Here is a 12,199-nt window from a genome sequence, read left to right on the forward strand (position 1 = left end):
CTTCTTCATACTCCTCGCACATAGTACAGTAGTTAGCATAATGGGTGAATAAATCATTGAACAGTATTTTTACATAGTAACATGGCTATATTCTTTAACAAGAGTTTTTAAATATTAATAAGCATTTGTACAAGATCCATTAATTTGCTCACTTTTTTTTTTTTTTTAACTTTTACCTATTTTTGAGAGACAGAGAGAGAGCATGAAGGAACAGAGAGAGGGGAGACACAGAATCTGTAACAGGCTCCAGGCTCTGAGCTGTCAGCACAGAGCCTGACATGGGGCTCGAACCCACGACCATGAGATCATGACCTGAGCTGAAGTCAGACGCTTAACCGACTAAGCCACCCAGGTGCTCCTTGCTCAGTTCTTTAAAATGGTTGGTAAGTTTAGTTTACAAATGTCCCCTCAAAGTTTCTTTTCACTATCTGTTTATTACGTACTTTCATTAAGTATATAATGATTTCATTAAGTATATAATATATAACATTGGAGTGAATGTTAATGTAACCAATGTCAAGTTAACAAAACTTCTGAATTCGTGGCTACATTTATTAAAAATGAGATTCTACTATATATGTGAACTTATAAAAATAACTATATTAAGGTGGGTTAGATTTTTAAAAAGGTTTGAAGTAACCCACAGTGGAAGAATCAAAATTAGTGAAATTAATAAAAATTAATTTTCAGTAAGGAAACTATACACAGTTCTATGTTTTTGCTTTATATTGTCTTCTGTCACTTGACTAGGAGAAAAAAAAATTGCTCATTCTATAATAAATAAAAATATCTTCCTTTATGTTGTCCCCCAAAGAATGAACAATTTCATATGGCTCAAGTGAGGGAAGATCTCCAACCTTCAAAATACTTTCTGGACTTCAAGATTTCCTGTTCAAAGTATACTGGGATTTACCTTCTCTTACAAGTGGCAATGACCTCGCTGAATTGTAGATATTAGAGTTTGGAAGTCTTTAAGTACCTTTCATTTGTGTTGAATTAAATCACACATTTCATTAATTATACAGGTCATGCATTTGCCTAGGAGTTAAAATATTCACTTTCAAAATGAAATAAATGAAGACCAGCTGGTTGAGAGGACACGGGGCGAATGCAGGATGTATTTTAGAATTTATTTATTTTTCTTTTAAGTCTTTGAATCTCTCATGTGTGGTGCCTTGCCATTTCCACATTTTAAGTTTACCCAAACTGGTTTCATGTCTTGAAGGAAAACCGTCAGGAGGGAGAAGAGTCGATTCAAACATGAGTAAAGAAAAAGGACTCAGCAGCATGCTCCACTCCAATCTCCACACAGTAATTGACAGGAGTTATTTTCAGGGAAAATTCAACTTTCAAAGCTTATATTATGAACAGAACATTACTATGATGGATTTTTCAAACAAAAATAACATGGGTATTTTCATGGAACGTGTGCAGAAAGAAAAATATTTTAAGAAATATTATGGGTTTTCTAAACAAGGTAAATATCCCCTCGAGGACTCTCTCACCTTTTTGCATGAGTGCCCGTTGGGTAATACCGGGAACAGGATATGCCATCCCAGGCACAGTATGGGTCTCGAGCCAGGCAGCAATCAGCACAAGCACTTCCATACATGTCACACTGATGGAATCTCACTTGGGCCACGGCAGAAGCAGATCCGATATACAGCTGTTGCTAGAGACATCAAAGAACAGAGAGGCCACTAGTAGAATTGGACAGAACTCTCAGTGATCTTCACCTCTGTGAATATTCATTTAAATTACCGCAGTTACTGAGGATGGATAATGGAACACCGATACTTCCATTTTTCTAAGATGTGAAATACTCCTATAGACCTGGAAGCTCGAGCAACAAAACTGCTTAACTGAGCTTGACAAAATCTTAGGAAGCTGGCTCTTCTTTTGTTATCTAAATAGAAAGACTCATCAGTTAACGCTGTAGGTCTTTTTAAAAGACCTGGAGGAATGTCCAATAACAGACTGGATAAGTAAATGCTCTTTTGTTGTTGCATCTTTTTTAAAAAAAATTTTCTTAATGTTTTTTTAAATTTATTTCTGAGAGAGAGAATGAGTGTGGGAGGGGCAGAGAGAGACAGTGCGACACAGAATCTGAACCAGGCTCCAGTCTCTGAGCTGTCAGCAGAGAGCCCAATGTGGGGCTCGAACTCACAAACTGTGAGATCATGACCTGAGCCGAAGGCAAATGCTCAACTGACTGAGCCACCAAGCGCCCCTGTTGTTTCATATTTTAAACTGAGATGTAATTAACAAATAACATTATATTAGTTTCAGTGTATACATAATGATTCCATATTTGCATATTGGGAAATGATCAACATAATAAGTCTGGTTAACACTCTTCAACACACAGGTAGAGTTGTTCTTGTGTGGTGAAAACTTTTCAAATAAGTATTAGGGTATTATTTAGTATAATCACCATGGCATACATTACATCCCCAGGTCTTCCTTTGTAACTAGAAGTTTGTACCTTAGGATCGCCTCCACATTTTGCCCACTTCCCATCCCCTGCCTCTGGGAGCTGCCAAACTGTCCTATTCATGAATTCGTTTTCTGTTGTTGTTTTGTGTGTTTTAATTCCACATATCAGTAAGTTTGTATGGTTTTTGTATTTCTTCAATTTATTTCACTTAGCACAATGCCCTCAAGGTCCATTCACATTGTCACAAATGGAAGGATTTCCTTCTTTTTTGTGGCTGAATAATGTTCCAATATTCCACATATATACATCATTTTCTCTATCCATTCATCCATTGATGGCACTTAAGGTTGTTTCCATGTCTTGGCCATGGTAAATAATACTGCAATAAACATGGGTGCAGATGGCTTCCAGAGTGAGTACTTTGTTTCCTTTGGATAAATACCCAGAAATGACACTGCTTAATCATATGCTGGTTCTATTTTTAATAAATTGAGGAAACTCTGCACTGTTTTCCATATTGGCTGTAGCAATTTACACTCCAACCAACAGTGCACATTAACACTAAACATTTAAAAGAGTAATGAAGATACATACAGAGAGAATGACATGGAATCAACTGTAAGATCTGTTGTGAAGAAAATATAAGTAGCAGAGCAATGAACGTTGCATGTTCTTGTTTGCCTAAACATAAATGGTTATTTATATATAAATTTGAGGTAATATATGTACCAACTACTTCTGGAAAAAGTTTCACCAGTAACTGGTTCTAGTAAAGTGGAGAGGAGTTTGTGTTTCACTGCACATTCTTTTGTGTTACCATCATTACCGTTATTTTTGCCCTTAAAAATGTTAACAAAAAAATTACAGAATAACATCGTATCATGATTATAGAGATAAATCTACTCTCATGTACTTTCCTCCAATAAGAGAAAATAAAGAAACCTATTACATGTAAACCACTATGTATTTTTACTAGAATACAACTGTAACTTGTTTATGTATAAACACATGTACTTACGCTCTTCATTCTTGCCTTTACTCACATATAGAACACAAACACATACACACAACTTACTCTCTTTGAAGAAATCTCCATAGAAATAATAGGAACTGGATCCTGCAAGACATTTTTAAAAGTTGTTATTAAAGAAATATAGGAATATACCTTAATATGGTTGTAATCATCTGAACTCCTATTAGGTATGTGAGTGGTTCTATGCTAGTCCATGGCTTTCATTTTAGCAAATCAATAGGAAAACATAATTACATTAAAATATAGCTTTCTTTAAAAAAAATCTTTTTAATGGAGTAGAACAGATATGTAAGATGAAAAAAGTAGTGGCTAATCTAAGTAGCTTACCATTTGTTTCTGAAATGTAATTTTTGTATTTGGGTTTGAATATTACTCTTGTTTGGGAAACCCAAATATCTCTAAATAAAATAATAAAGGCACAGCATTCTTTCTTACAATTTGAACCAGTAGAAGTGAAACAGTTATGTCTTTCAATTGGTGTTATTATTAGCAAACCATGTGATCTTTAATTGCTTTAATCCAAGTCTAATCAGAATACTTTTCTGTTGGGAGTTATTGTGGTCAAACACTATGAACCCAGGATGCTCTGAGAAAGATGAATAACTTCATTGCCTTAGAAGTGCACCAGAGGAAAGAAAATCTATCACAATGTTTTGAGAGCCTGTGTGTTATTTTAGGGTTGGTGATTAAAACTAGAGGGTCTCTAATGAGTACCACAACTCAGAAGGATTCTGCAAGCAGACAAGCAAGAGGCAGGTGGGATCTACACGATGGATGATTATCCTTCAAAGAATTATTTTTTGAAAGAGAAAATTTGATCCCGTGTCAATATTTTTTTTCAGTATTTTAAACTATAGAACACTTTATTCATGCATACATGCACTTATTTATTCATTCAAGTGATAATGTTTTTTAGTGTTGATATAAACAAGATATTGTGGGGGAAGGCTCCTAATATAGTAGCTATGGTCACTATTGTGAAATGAAATCTTACATAGAAATCCAATATGCAAGATAGACAAAAACATAGCTGCTCTGGTTGAGATAGGAACATGGTCAGCTTTGGGTGCAGCTATGGGGAATCTAATCTCCAGGACAGCTAAGGTGAAATGAACTGTTTTTTATCAATAAAGATATTTTCATACATATTCATTACATACACATACAGTCAATCTTAATAATTTACAGACTGTTTTTTTTTTTTTTTGCAAATTTTCTGAACTGCTTAAATTTATTTGTAACCCCTTCATTAATACTTATGGTGTCCTGTGGTCATTCATGGACATGTGCAGGCACACAGAAGCAATACATTTTAGTTGCCCTATAAGTATGACCGCAACAGAGGTCAATCATTGCAACACTCTGCCTTCTTGTTTCAGCTTTTGTATTGTAAACAAGTGTCCTTTCGATGGTCTATTTCGTGCTTTGTGTTGGCAATTTTGATGTTTAAAACAGCCTTTAAGCAAAGTGTTGAAGCACTGTATAGTGTTTCTAAGCTTCAAAAGGCTGTGATGTGCATTGTGGGAAAATACATGTGTTAAATAAGATTTGTTCAGGCATGAGTTATAGTGCTGTGGAACAAAGTTCAATGTTAGTTAATAAACTATATATGATATAAGGTGTCTATATAAAAACACAAAAAGAACAATGCTATATATTGATCAGTTGACAAAAATGTTGTGACTAGAGGCTCACAGGAACGTAACCTTCTATTTCCCGTAGGAGCATCAGTCAGTATTCACTAATTTAGTGTTCATGGTGATTCTAAAGACCATAACTGCCTTAAATATTGAAGCTTGAGTCTGTGTGTGTGTGTGTGTGTGTGTGTGTGTGTGTGTGTATGCATACAGTTGTTTTTGTCATGTCTAATCCTCCCATTATCATTTTGCAGTTTTCTCTTTTTTAGTAAATTCTTTGTGTAATTGCTATGTTGTAATAAAAAGTGATATGCTTATCATATCCCAATGTGCACAATATGAAACCTACTGCTTTGTCTGTGTTGACAGTACATTTGTAAAATGAGACTCTGCGATAATGATTCTGGAATTCGTATGTGGTATGTGTTATTTCTTTAAGTCACAGTTCATGCTAGCTAGGTTAATATTAGCATTTTCATTTGAATAGTGTACAATAATCAAACAGATGCATCAGGATTTTAAACCATTTCTCACTTCAGATTCACTCTGAATTCACAACATACCTGTTAGAAGAAAAAAAAAAGTGAGCCAGCATCTTTAATATTTGCAACTCATTGGCAATTGTTAATACATAAATGTTGGCTATTTCATTTCATTTTATTTTTTTACTAAAAATACCTTGAATATCTGAAGTTCTTCTAGAATTACTTCTTCCATTGATTCTGTTTCTTGGTTATAAATCGTGATTACTTTCAGTACAATTCCATTATCTGTAAGAAAACAAAAGAGGAGATAAACCAGAAGCTTATCACAATCTGGTTTTCAAACAATTAAAAACCATGCAGCACCTATGAATTTGAGTAAGATTTGAGATCTAGATGTATGAAAATTTTACTCATTGTTAGTTAAAACAATATGACCACTCATACATTCATATTTTAAAATGGCAAAAAAATAAAAATAAAAATAAAAATAAAAGGGCAAAAAAATAACTGTATGTCTGGCTAAGAAATAAGACCAAATAATATGTAATTATTTTTCAAATAATGTGATTCAGAAACTCAATTAAAGACTGAGAAATCAAAATATATTAATATATATACAATTATATCTGGTACTATATTACATATATATACACTTTTAATAAGAAAAATGGCAAGTATATACTACTGAGAGAACAGCATAAGTCCTCCCATACTAATCATTTAACTTCCGTAATTATCAATAATTTTATAAATTTAAATTCATAATTTAAAATTTCACCTAATTTTTATTATACTTGATATTCTGAGCTTGTTCTTTCCAATAAAAATTTTAATAAGACACTAATTTGCTTGTAAGAATAATGTGGTGTAGTGCTAAAAATAGCTCAGGAAAAATAAGCACTTTGAAGGTGCTCGTCTAAGAATTTCTATGGTATCTAAGCAGTTTGTTTAAAAATTACCAAATCATGAGGGTGGGTTAATAAAATTTGATTAAAATAAAAAGAGTAACAATTACCTATCTAATACATGAAAAGGAATCCAAACTATAATTTTTAAGCCAAGAATACATAACACCTTAAAATTATTATATCAAGCAAAACACAAAGATGAAACTTAAATTATTAATTTGCAACTAGTGACTTGCAATAAAGACCCTTCCTATATACAGTATTTTATACACACCCACACAATATTAAAGCACAGGGAAAAATCATTATCATTTGTGAGACTTTCCAATGTACTCACCACACATTCATCAAATATCTTCTTTTGTGTTGAAAAGCCGTGGCTCAATATGATGGTATCTTTGAGTTAAAAATCATTTACATGATAGCATAAATATTTATCTGATATTTCTGGAATTCTCTCAAATAGCTTTGGTCAATCTAACAAGAAAGTATTTCTAAAAACAGACTTGGACTGATATACTGTTTATGACCGGTACTTTTCCAGGTCATAAATATGTTAAAAATAACAAAGCTTTTCCCATGATTAATTTTTATCAAATATTTTTCTTACTTATGAAACTTGAAAAGAAAAAGCTCTATTAATGTCATTATGAGTGAATTCATGGCCAAGTAATTTGAAGTCTGTTAAAGAAACGTGACACTTTGTTAATCTTGAATCTGCAGTGCAGAGAATATCATGAACATTAACCTCCTAAAATAAGGATAAAATACAGCCTACACCAGAGATCAATTTCTGCAAATCAGATGAAGGTTTCCTTACTGAAATCTTTGCTTTTTAAAAAAGTGTGAGTGGAGAAGCCCAAGCACCAATATTAGTATCATATTCTGGTTCCTGATCTAAGTATATGCAATGTCTCTGTAGAATTATGTCTGTGATTAAAGTTATGTGTGGTAGGATGCTTACTCTTCTAAATACCAATTGCTATAGCAATGATTATAATGTATATTAAAAAAAAAAGAAATAATTTAAAAGATTTTTTAAATGTCTATAGATTTTTAAAGTACTTGACAGAATTTTTATCTATTATCCAAATGCCAAAAGTTTCAAAGATTTCAAATTCTCTTCCACAAGCTGTATGTATGGAATTAAAGTTATATATTTATTTGAAAATGTCCCTTTTCAGCATATTTCTTTGTTTTATTAATGCAGGAGATTATAATTTTGCTCTAAAAGTTTGCCTCCATTATGGGTAACAAATGGCCCATTTTTGTACAAATGGATGATTCTGATGGGGCCTGATAAGCAGTGTTGTGATTATAGACTCAGGTGAAGTTACTGTCCCAAGCTGTTTAACAAATCTTGAGACCTTACTTAACAGCCAAAGGCAGGAAGGGATCTGGGGACTGAGGGCAGAACCATACTTGCTATGGCAGCCTATTTCCTCTAGGAGAAGTTCTGTCTGGAACCAATGCTGTTTATGAAAATCAATTAATCCTAATCCATTTATTCAAGGATATTGACTGTGTATCAAGAATTATGGGCTGTAACCGCTTCAAATCCTCTCTTCCACTGCAGAGAAAAAGCAGTGTGCAGGGGCACTTGGGTGGCTCAGTTGGTTAAGTGTCTGACCTCGGCTGAGGTCATGATCTTGTGGTTTGTGAGTTTGAGCCCCATGTTGGGCTCTGTGCTGACAGCTCAGAGCCTGGAGCCTGCTTTAGATTCTGTGTCTTTCTCTCTCTCTCAAAAATAAATAAAAACATTTAAAAAAAGCAGTGTACAAATGGGCTAATGGATTAATAGATTTGTTGATAGGTTTTAAAAATATTAATAATGTTAATGATTTTAAGATTCAGTACATGCATCTCAGTACTTTGTAATCTCTTTACCTGTCCCAATAAACAAGACATCATATTGGCCATCCTCAGCTTCCACTCGATCCACTGCTATTTGTTTCAGGTTATATCTTCCATCTGTTTTTACCAGGATTGGTTTTTTATGGGCAGGTTTTATGGGCTGGTACATAAGTGGATGGCTTCTTGCAAATCGGATGGCTTCATCAGGATAGTCTTTGGTGGTTCCGTACCTCCCACCATTAACTTTGCTGGCACACTGCAATACAAGTGGATAATATTTTTGTCTTACGCATAAAGAGCAAATTTGCAATCAATTATGAAAACAAACAGAAAACTGGATGTGTTCAATGAATTAATTGCAGTTAGAAATACTTAGTAACCACATATCCTTCATTAGAGAAATAAAATCTGCATTAACAATTGCAAATAAAGACTGAATCATCCCAAACACGCAGCACTAGAAAAAATACAGAAAGCAGTGAAATCTTGGGAAAGTGAAGTATATTTAATACTGTACAATTTGAAGGTGGTAAAAATGAGTATCATCATAAATACTGTTATTATTTCCCATTTTCTGAAATTTTTTAATTTTTCACATTGTAATTTAAGTTTTGAAGATAAACCATGTATTGCTTATAACAGAGCAAAAGCCTCTTTGTTGTGCTAAATCCTCCTCCCAAATTAAGGATCACAATTGCACAAAACAGTTTTCCCATTATTGAGACTAAGATAATATGATTGGTGATGGTTTCAGTAGACTCACTGACTATACAATCTTAGTGCTGTAACAAAGAAAACTGTTTAAATTCTGTCAGTGTTAATTCAGGGAAAAAAAACCCTCTCCATTCTACTGTAATCTGCATGAATTTATATTATTTCTGTATGGATTCAACACAATAGAGAAAGTGAGAAATATATGCAAAAACATGCTTAAATTCTTAATTTATTGACTCTAAATATAAATGTTCAACAGCACCTAAGTAACTTCTTGGAATACCTTTAAGTGTGTTGATTCATGCTTGTTATTAAGCACTCCCTTATTTCGTATATTTCCCTCCAGAATCAGCAGCAATTGCAATGATTATGTTGATAAAGAATTTTCCACTTTAGAGTATAAATACAGTAGTGTAGTAATCAGATTCTGCAAAGAGGGCATTTTTAATGGTCTGTTTTAAAATTCAGGTCATATTTCTTAATTTGGCCTGAATTTTTCACTGGAGTGTACTTACATGATACATAATTGGAAACATTCTGGACCAGCCTGGAAGCAGTTCAGTAACCAGTCACTTCCTCCAAATCTCCTTTAATACCATGTGGTTTCAAGAAGCATTTCCAGCAAAGCCACAGGAGTGGGTTTTCTCCATTTAAATTGTAATTTCAATCAATAGAGTGAAATAAAGTATACTTTATGTCTTACTGGAAGTAATAATTTTAAGCTAGTGAGAATGATTGAAATGGTAAAGCTTTACACTTGTTAATGGAGGTAAGGTTTGTTTCCACTTTGAATTTTGGCTCTGCAAAAATGGTTTCTACTTGACTTGCAAGTACTTGTGGAATGAGCACAGCGATGGGTTTTCACCAGCTGCTCAAGAAAAAGTGTAGACTTTTGACTTGTATGACAAGTTAAATGTTTGTTCTCCGTGGTCTGTGAGCACATACAATGGGCTGACATTTTTCCAACATAGTTTTGCACAGGACACATGACACAAATTCATCATCATTGTCATCGGCATCATCGTTTTTAGATACACATGTAAGTAAAAGCACAAAAGCTTGGCTAATCAGGGAGAATGTCAGCAGCATGAGTTCACAGGTGAGTGGTGAAACTTCTGGAACTCTAGGAGCACTTTTGTATTGGCATTTTCCTTCTAAGAGCCAGGAAGGATGCTGAATGAGATGCTAAGTATACTGGTAAGGTAGAGAAAAAGCTTAATTCAGTGATGCTAAAGTGAGAAGAAAGGAGAAAGTGTGGCTGGGGGAACTTGGAGGCTGACTCAAATATTAGGATGTGAATACATGGTAACTTTCTCACGCTTGGAAATTCTATGTGGCACCAGTTCTTCTGAAGAAATGTAGGAATAGGATACTCTCTTTACTGGATGTTTCTGTGTTCACCAGTTATCTCAAAAATAAATTTGCTTTTGGGGCTACTTAGCCAAAATATCAATGACAATCTGTACTTTATCAGGCTGCTTAGATGTTCTCATCTCACTGTAGATTTTTTTTTCCATTAAATAAAAAGCGTACAACCAGATACAAGAAGTGGTATTTCTTTACCATGCAAGTAATGAAGCACATTTTTAGGTGTAGAATTTCTTAATTGTTTAATGCAAGTTTTGTAAAGCATCTGAAACACTGAATAAAATATTACTAAAAGAGCCTTTAAAACCTAAGAATACTTTGTTCAATGTCTAAACTTACAGAACCAGGTCTTGGGTAAGGGACTTTTCCTTCATAGAGTGACCAGTGGTATTCAGGTCCTTCCTTATGTGCATATGGTCCATTAAAGGCTGCCCGGATGCTAGACATATGATAGACACATATTGCATGCCCCCTAAATATGTTACTGGAAAAAAAAAAGACAATTACTATACTGGAGCTGACTAGCAGTCATCCAATCAAATCCTTCAGACTACAGAAATAAGGATAAAGTCTTTTGGATAAAACAGTTGCAACATCTTAAGTACAGGATATTCTACAAATATGAACTACTGCAATATTTCAAGTACTGGAACTCTAAAACTTACCGTTTCTTTACCTTATTACAAGAAACTGAAAATGGCACTGTTAGACTAAAAAAAGTGACACTTGTCACCTCACTTAATTTCTAAATCTTATATTGTGTCTTTATATTTTTTTAAGGAAAATATCGCCTGAATATTTAAAAAGATTCATTCCCAAGTTGAATTACTCATTTTTTTAAAGTTTATTTATTTTGAGACAGGGAGAGAGCATGAGCAGGGGAGGGGCAGAGGGAGAGGGAGAGAGAGAATCCCAAGCAGGCTCTGTGCTGTCAGCACAGAGCCCCATGCAGGGCTCCGTCTCAGGAACCGTGAGATCATGACCTGAGCCAAAATCAAAAGTCAGATGCTTACATGAATGAACCACTCAGGTGCCCCTGAATTATTCATCTTAAGCTTTATCTCCTTGTATGCTGTTTCATATTCTGAGTAGACAGTGCTCACCTAATCACTACGCTGTTAGTATTGCTAATTCCGTTCAAATTTTATTTGATTTCTCAATGTATATGATTAAATAACAAGTTAAAGTCTCATGAAACTTTGGGACTTTGTTCCATTCTTTATGTTAGGTCATACAGGCATTAATAAGCTTGCTGTATGTTCCCTTCTCCAGTGACTTCCAGGTCACTGAAACTGCACTAGAGTGGAAAGATGACTGGATTACACTAGATTAATTTTGGGAAAATTACTTAAATTATATAAAACTCAGAATCTTTACCTCCAGAACTATCAGCAATTAGAATCATTTTTTTTTAATAAAAAGTTCTACTTATAAAGGATAAAGACACCAGTTGACTACAATGAGTTTTACTGGGGACATTTGTGATAAATTTCTGCAAAAAGGACATTTTTAAATAATTTGTTTAAAAAATATGGCCATATTTCTTAATTTGGTATTATCTGAACAAATTCAAACATTTCCCCAGCCTCCTCACTGTGAGAAGCAAAATAATTAATGTTTGTGAAAGTGCTTTCAACACATAGTTTCAACAACACATAGTTCTTTATAAACGTAAAAGTTCCTATACTCTGAGACACCTGTAGAGCAGCAGTTATGTTACTGTCTTAGGACATCAATTCACACATTTTATAACACACCTTGAA

General features: G+C 33.9%; 1 protein-coding gene across 1 annotated transcript in view; it reads right to left on the reverse strand.

Moving 5' to 3' along the window:
- SEMA3E (semaphorin 3E) overlaps positions 1-12,199 on the reverse strand; it is a 244,278-nt gene that overhangs the window by 26,335 nt on the left and 205,744 nt on the right. Inside the window, exons 10-14 of the mRNA XM_042916626.1 lie at positions 10,776-10,920; positions 8,388-8,610; positions 5,786-5,877; positions 3,513-3,554; positions 1,506-1,672 (exon numbers count right to left, since the gene is read on the reverse strand). Coding sequence (XP_042772560.1) covers positions 1,506-1,672; positions 3,513-3,554; positions 5,786-5,877; positions 8,388-8,610; positions 10,776-10,920 — 669 coding nt within the window. The remainder of the gene's footprint in view (positions 1-1,505; positions 1,673-3,512; positions 3,555-5,785; positions 5,878-8,387; positions 8,611-10,775; positions 10,921-12,199) is intronic.

The sequence above is a fragment of the Panthera leo genome, chromosome A2, assembly GCF_018350215.1.
Source record: "Panthera leo isolate Ple1 chromosome A2, P.leo_Ple1_pat1.1, whole genome shotgun sequence".
Classification (NCBI taxonomy): Eukaryota; Metazoa; Chordata; class Mammalia; order Carnivora; family Felidae; genus Panthera; species Panthera leo.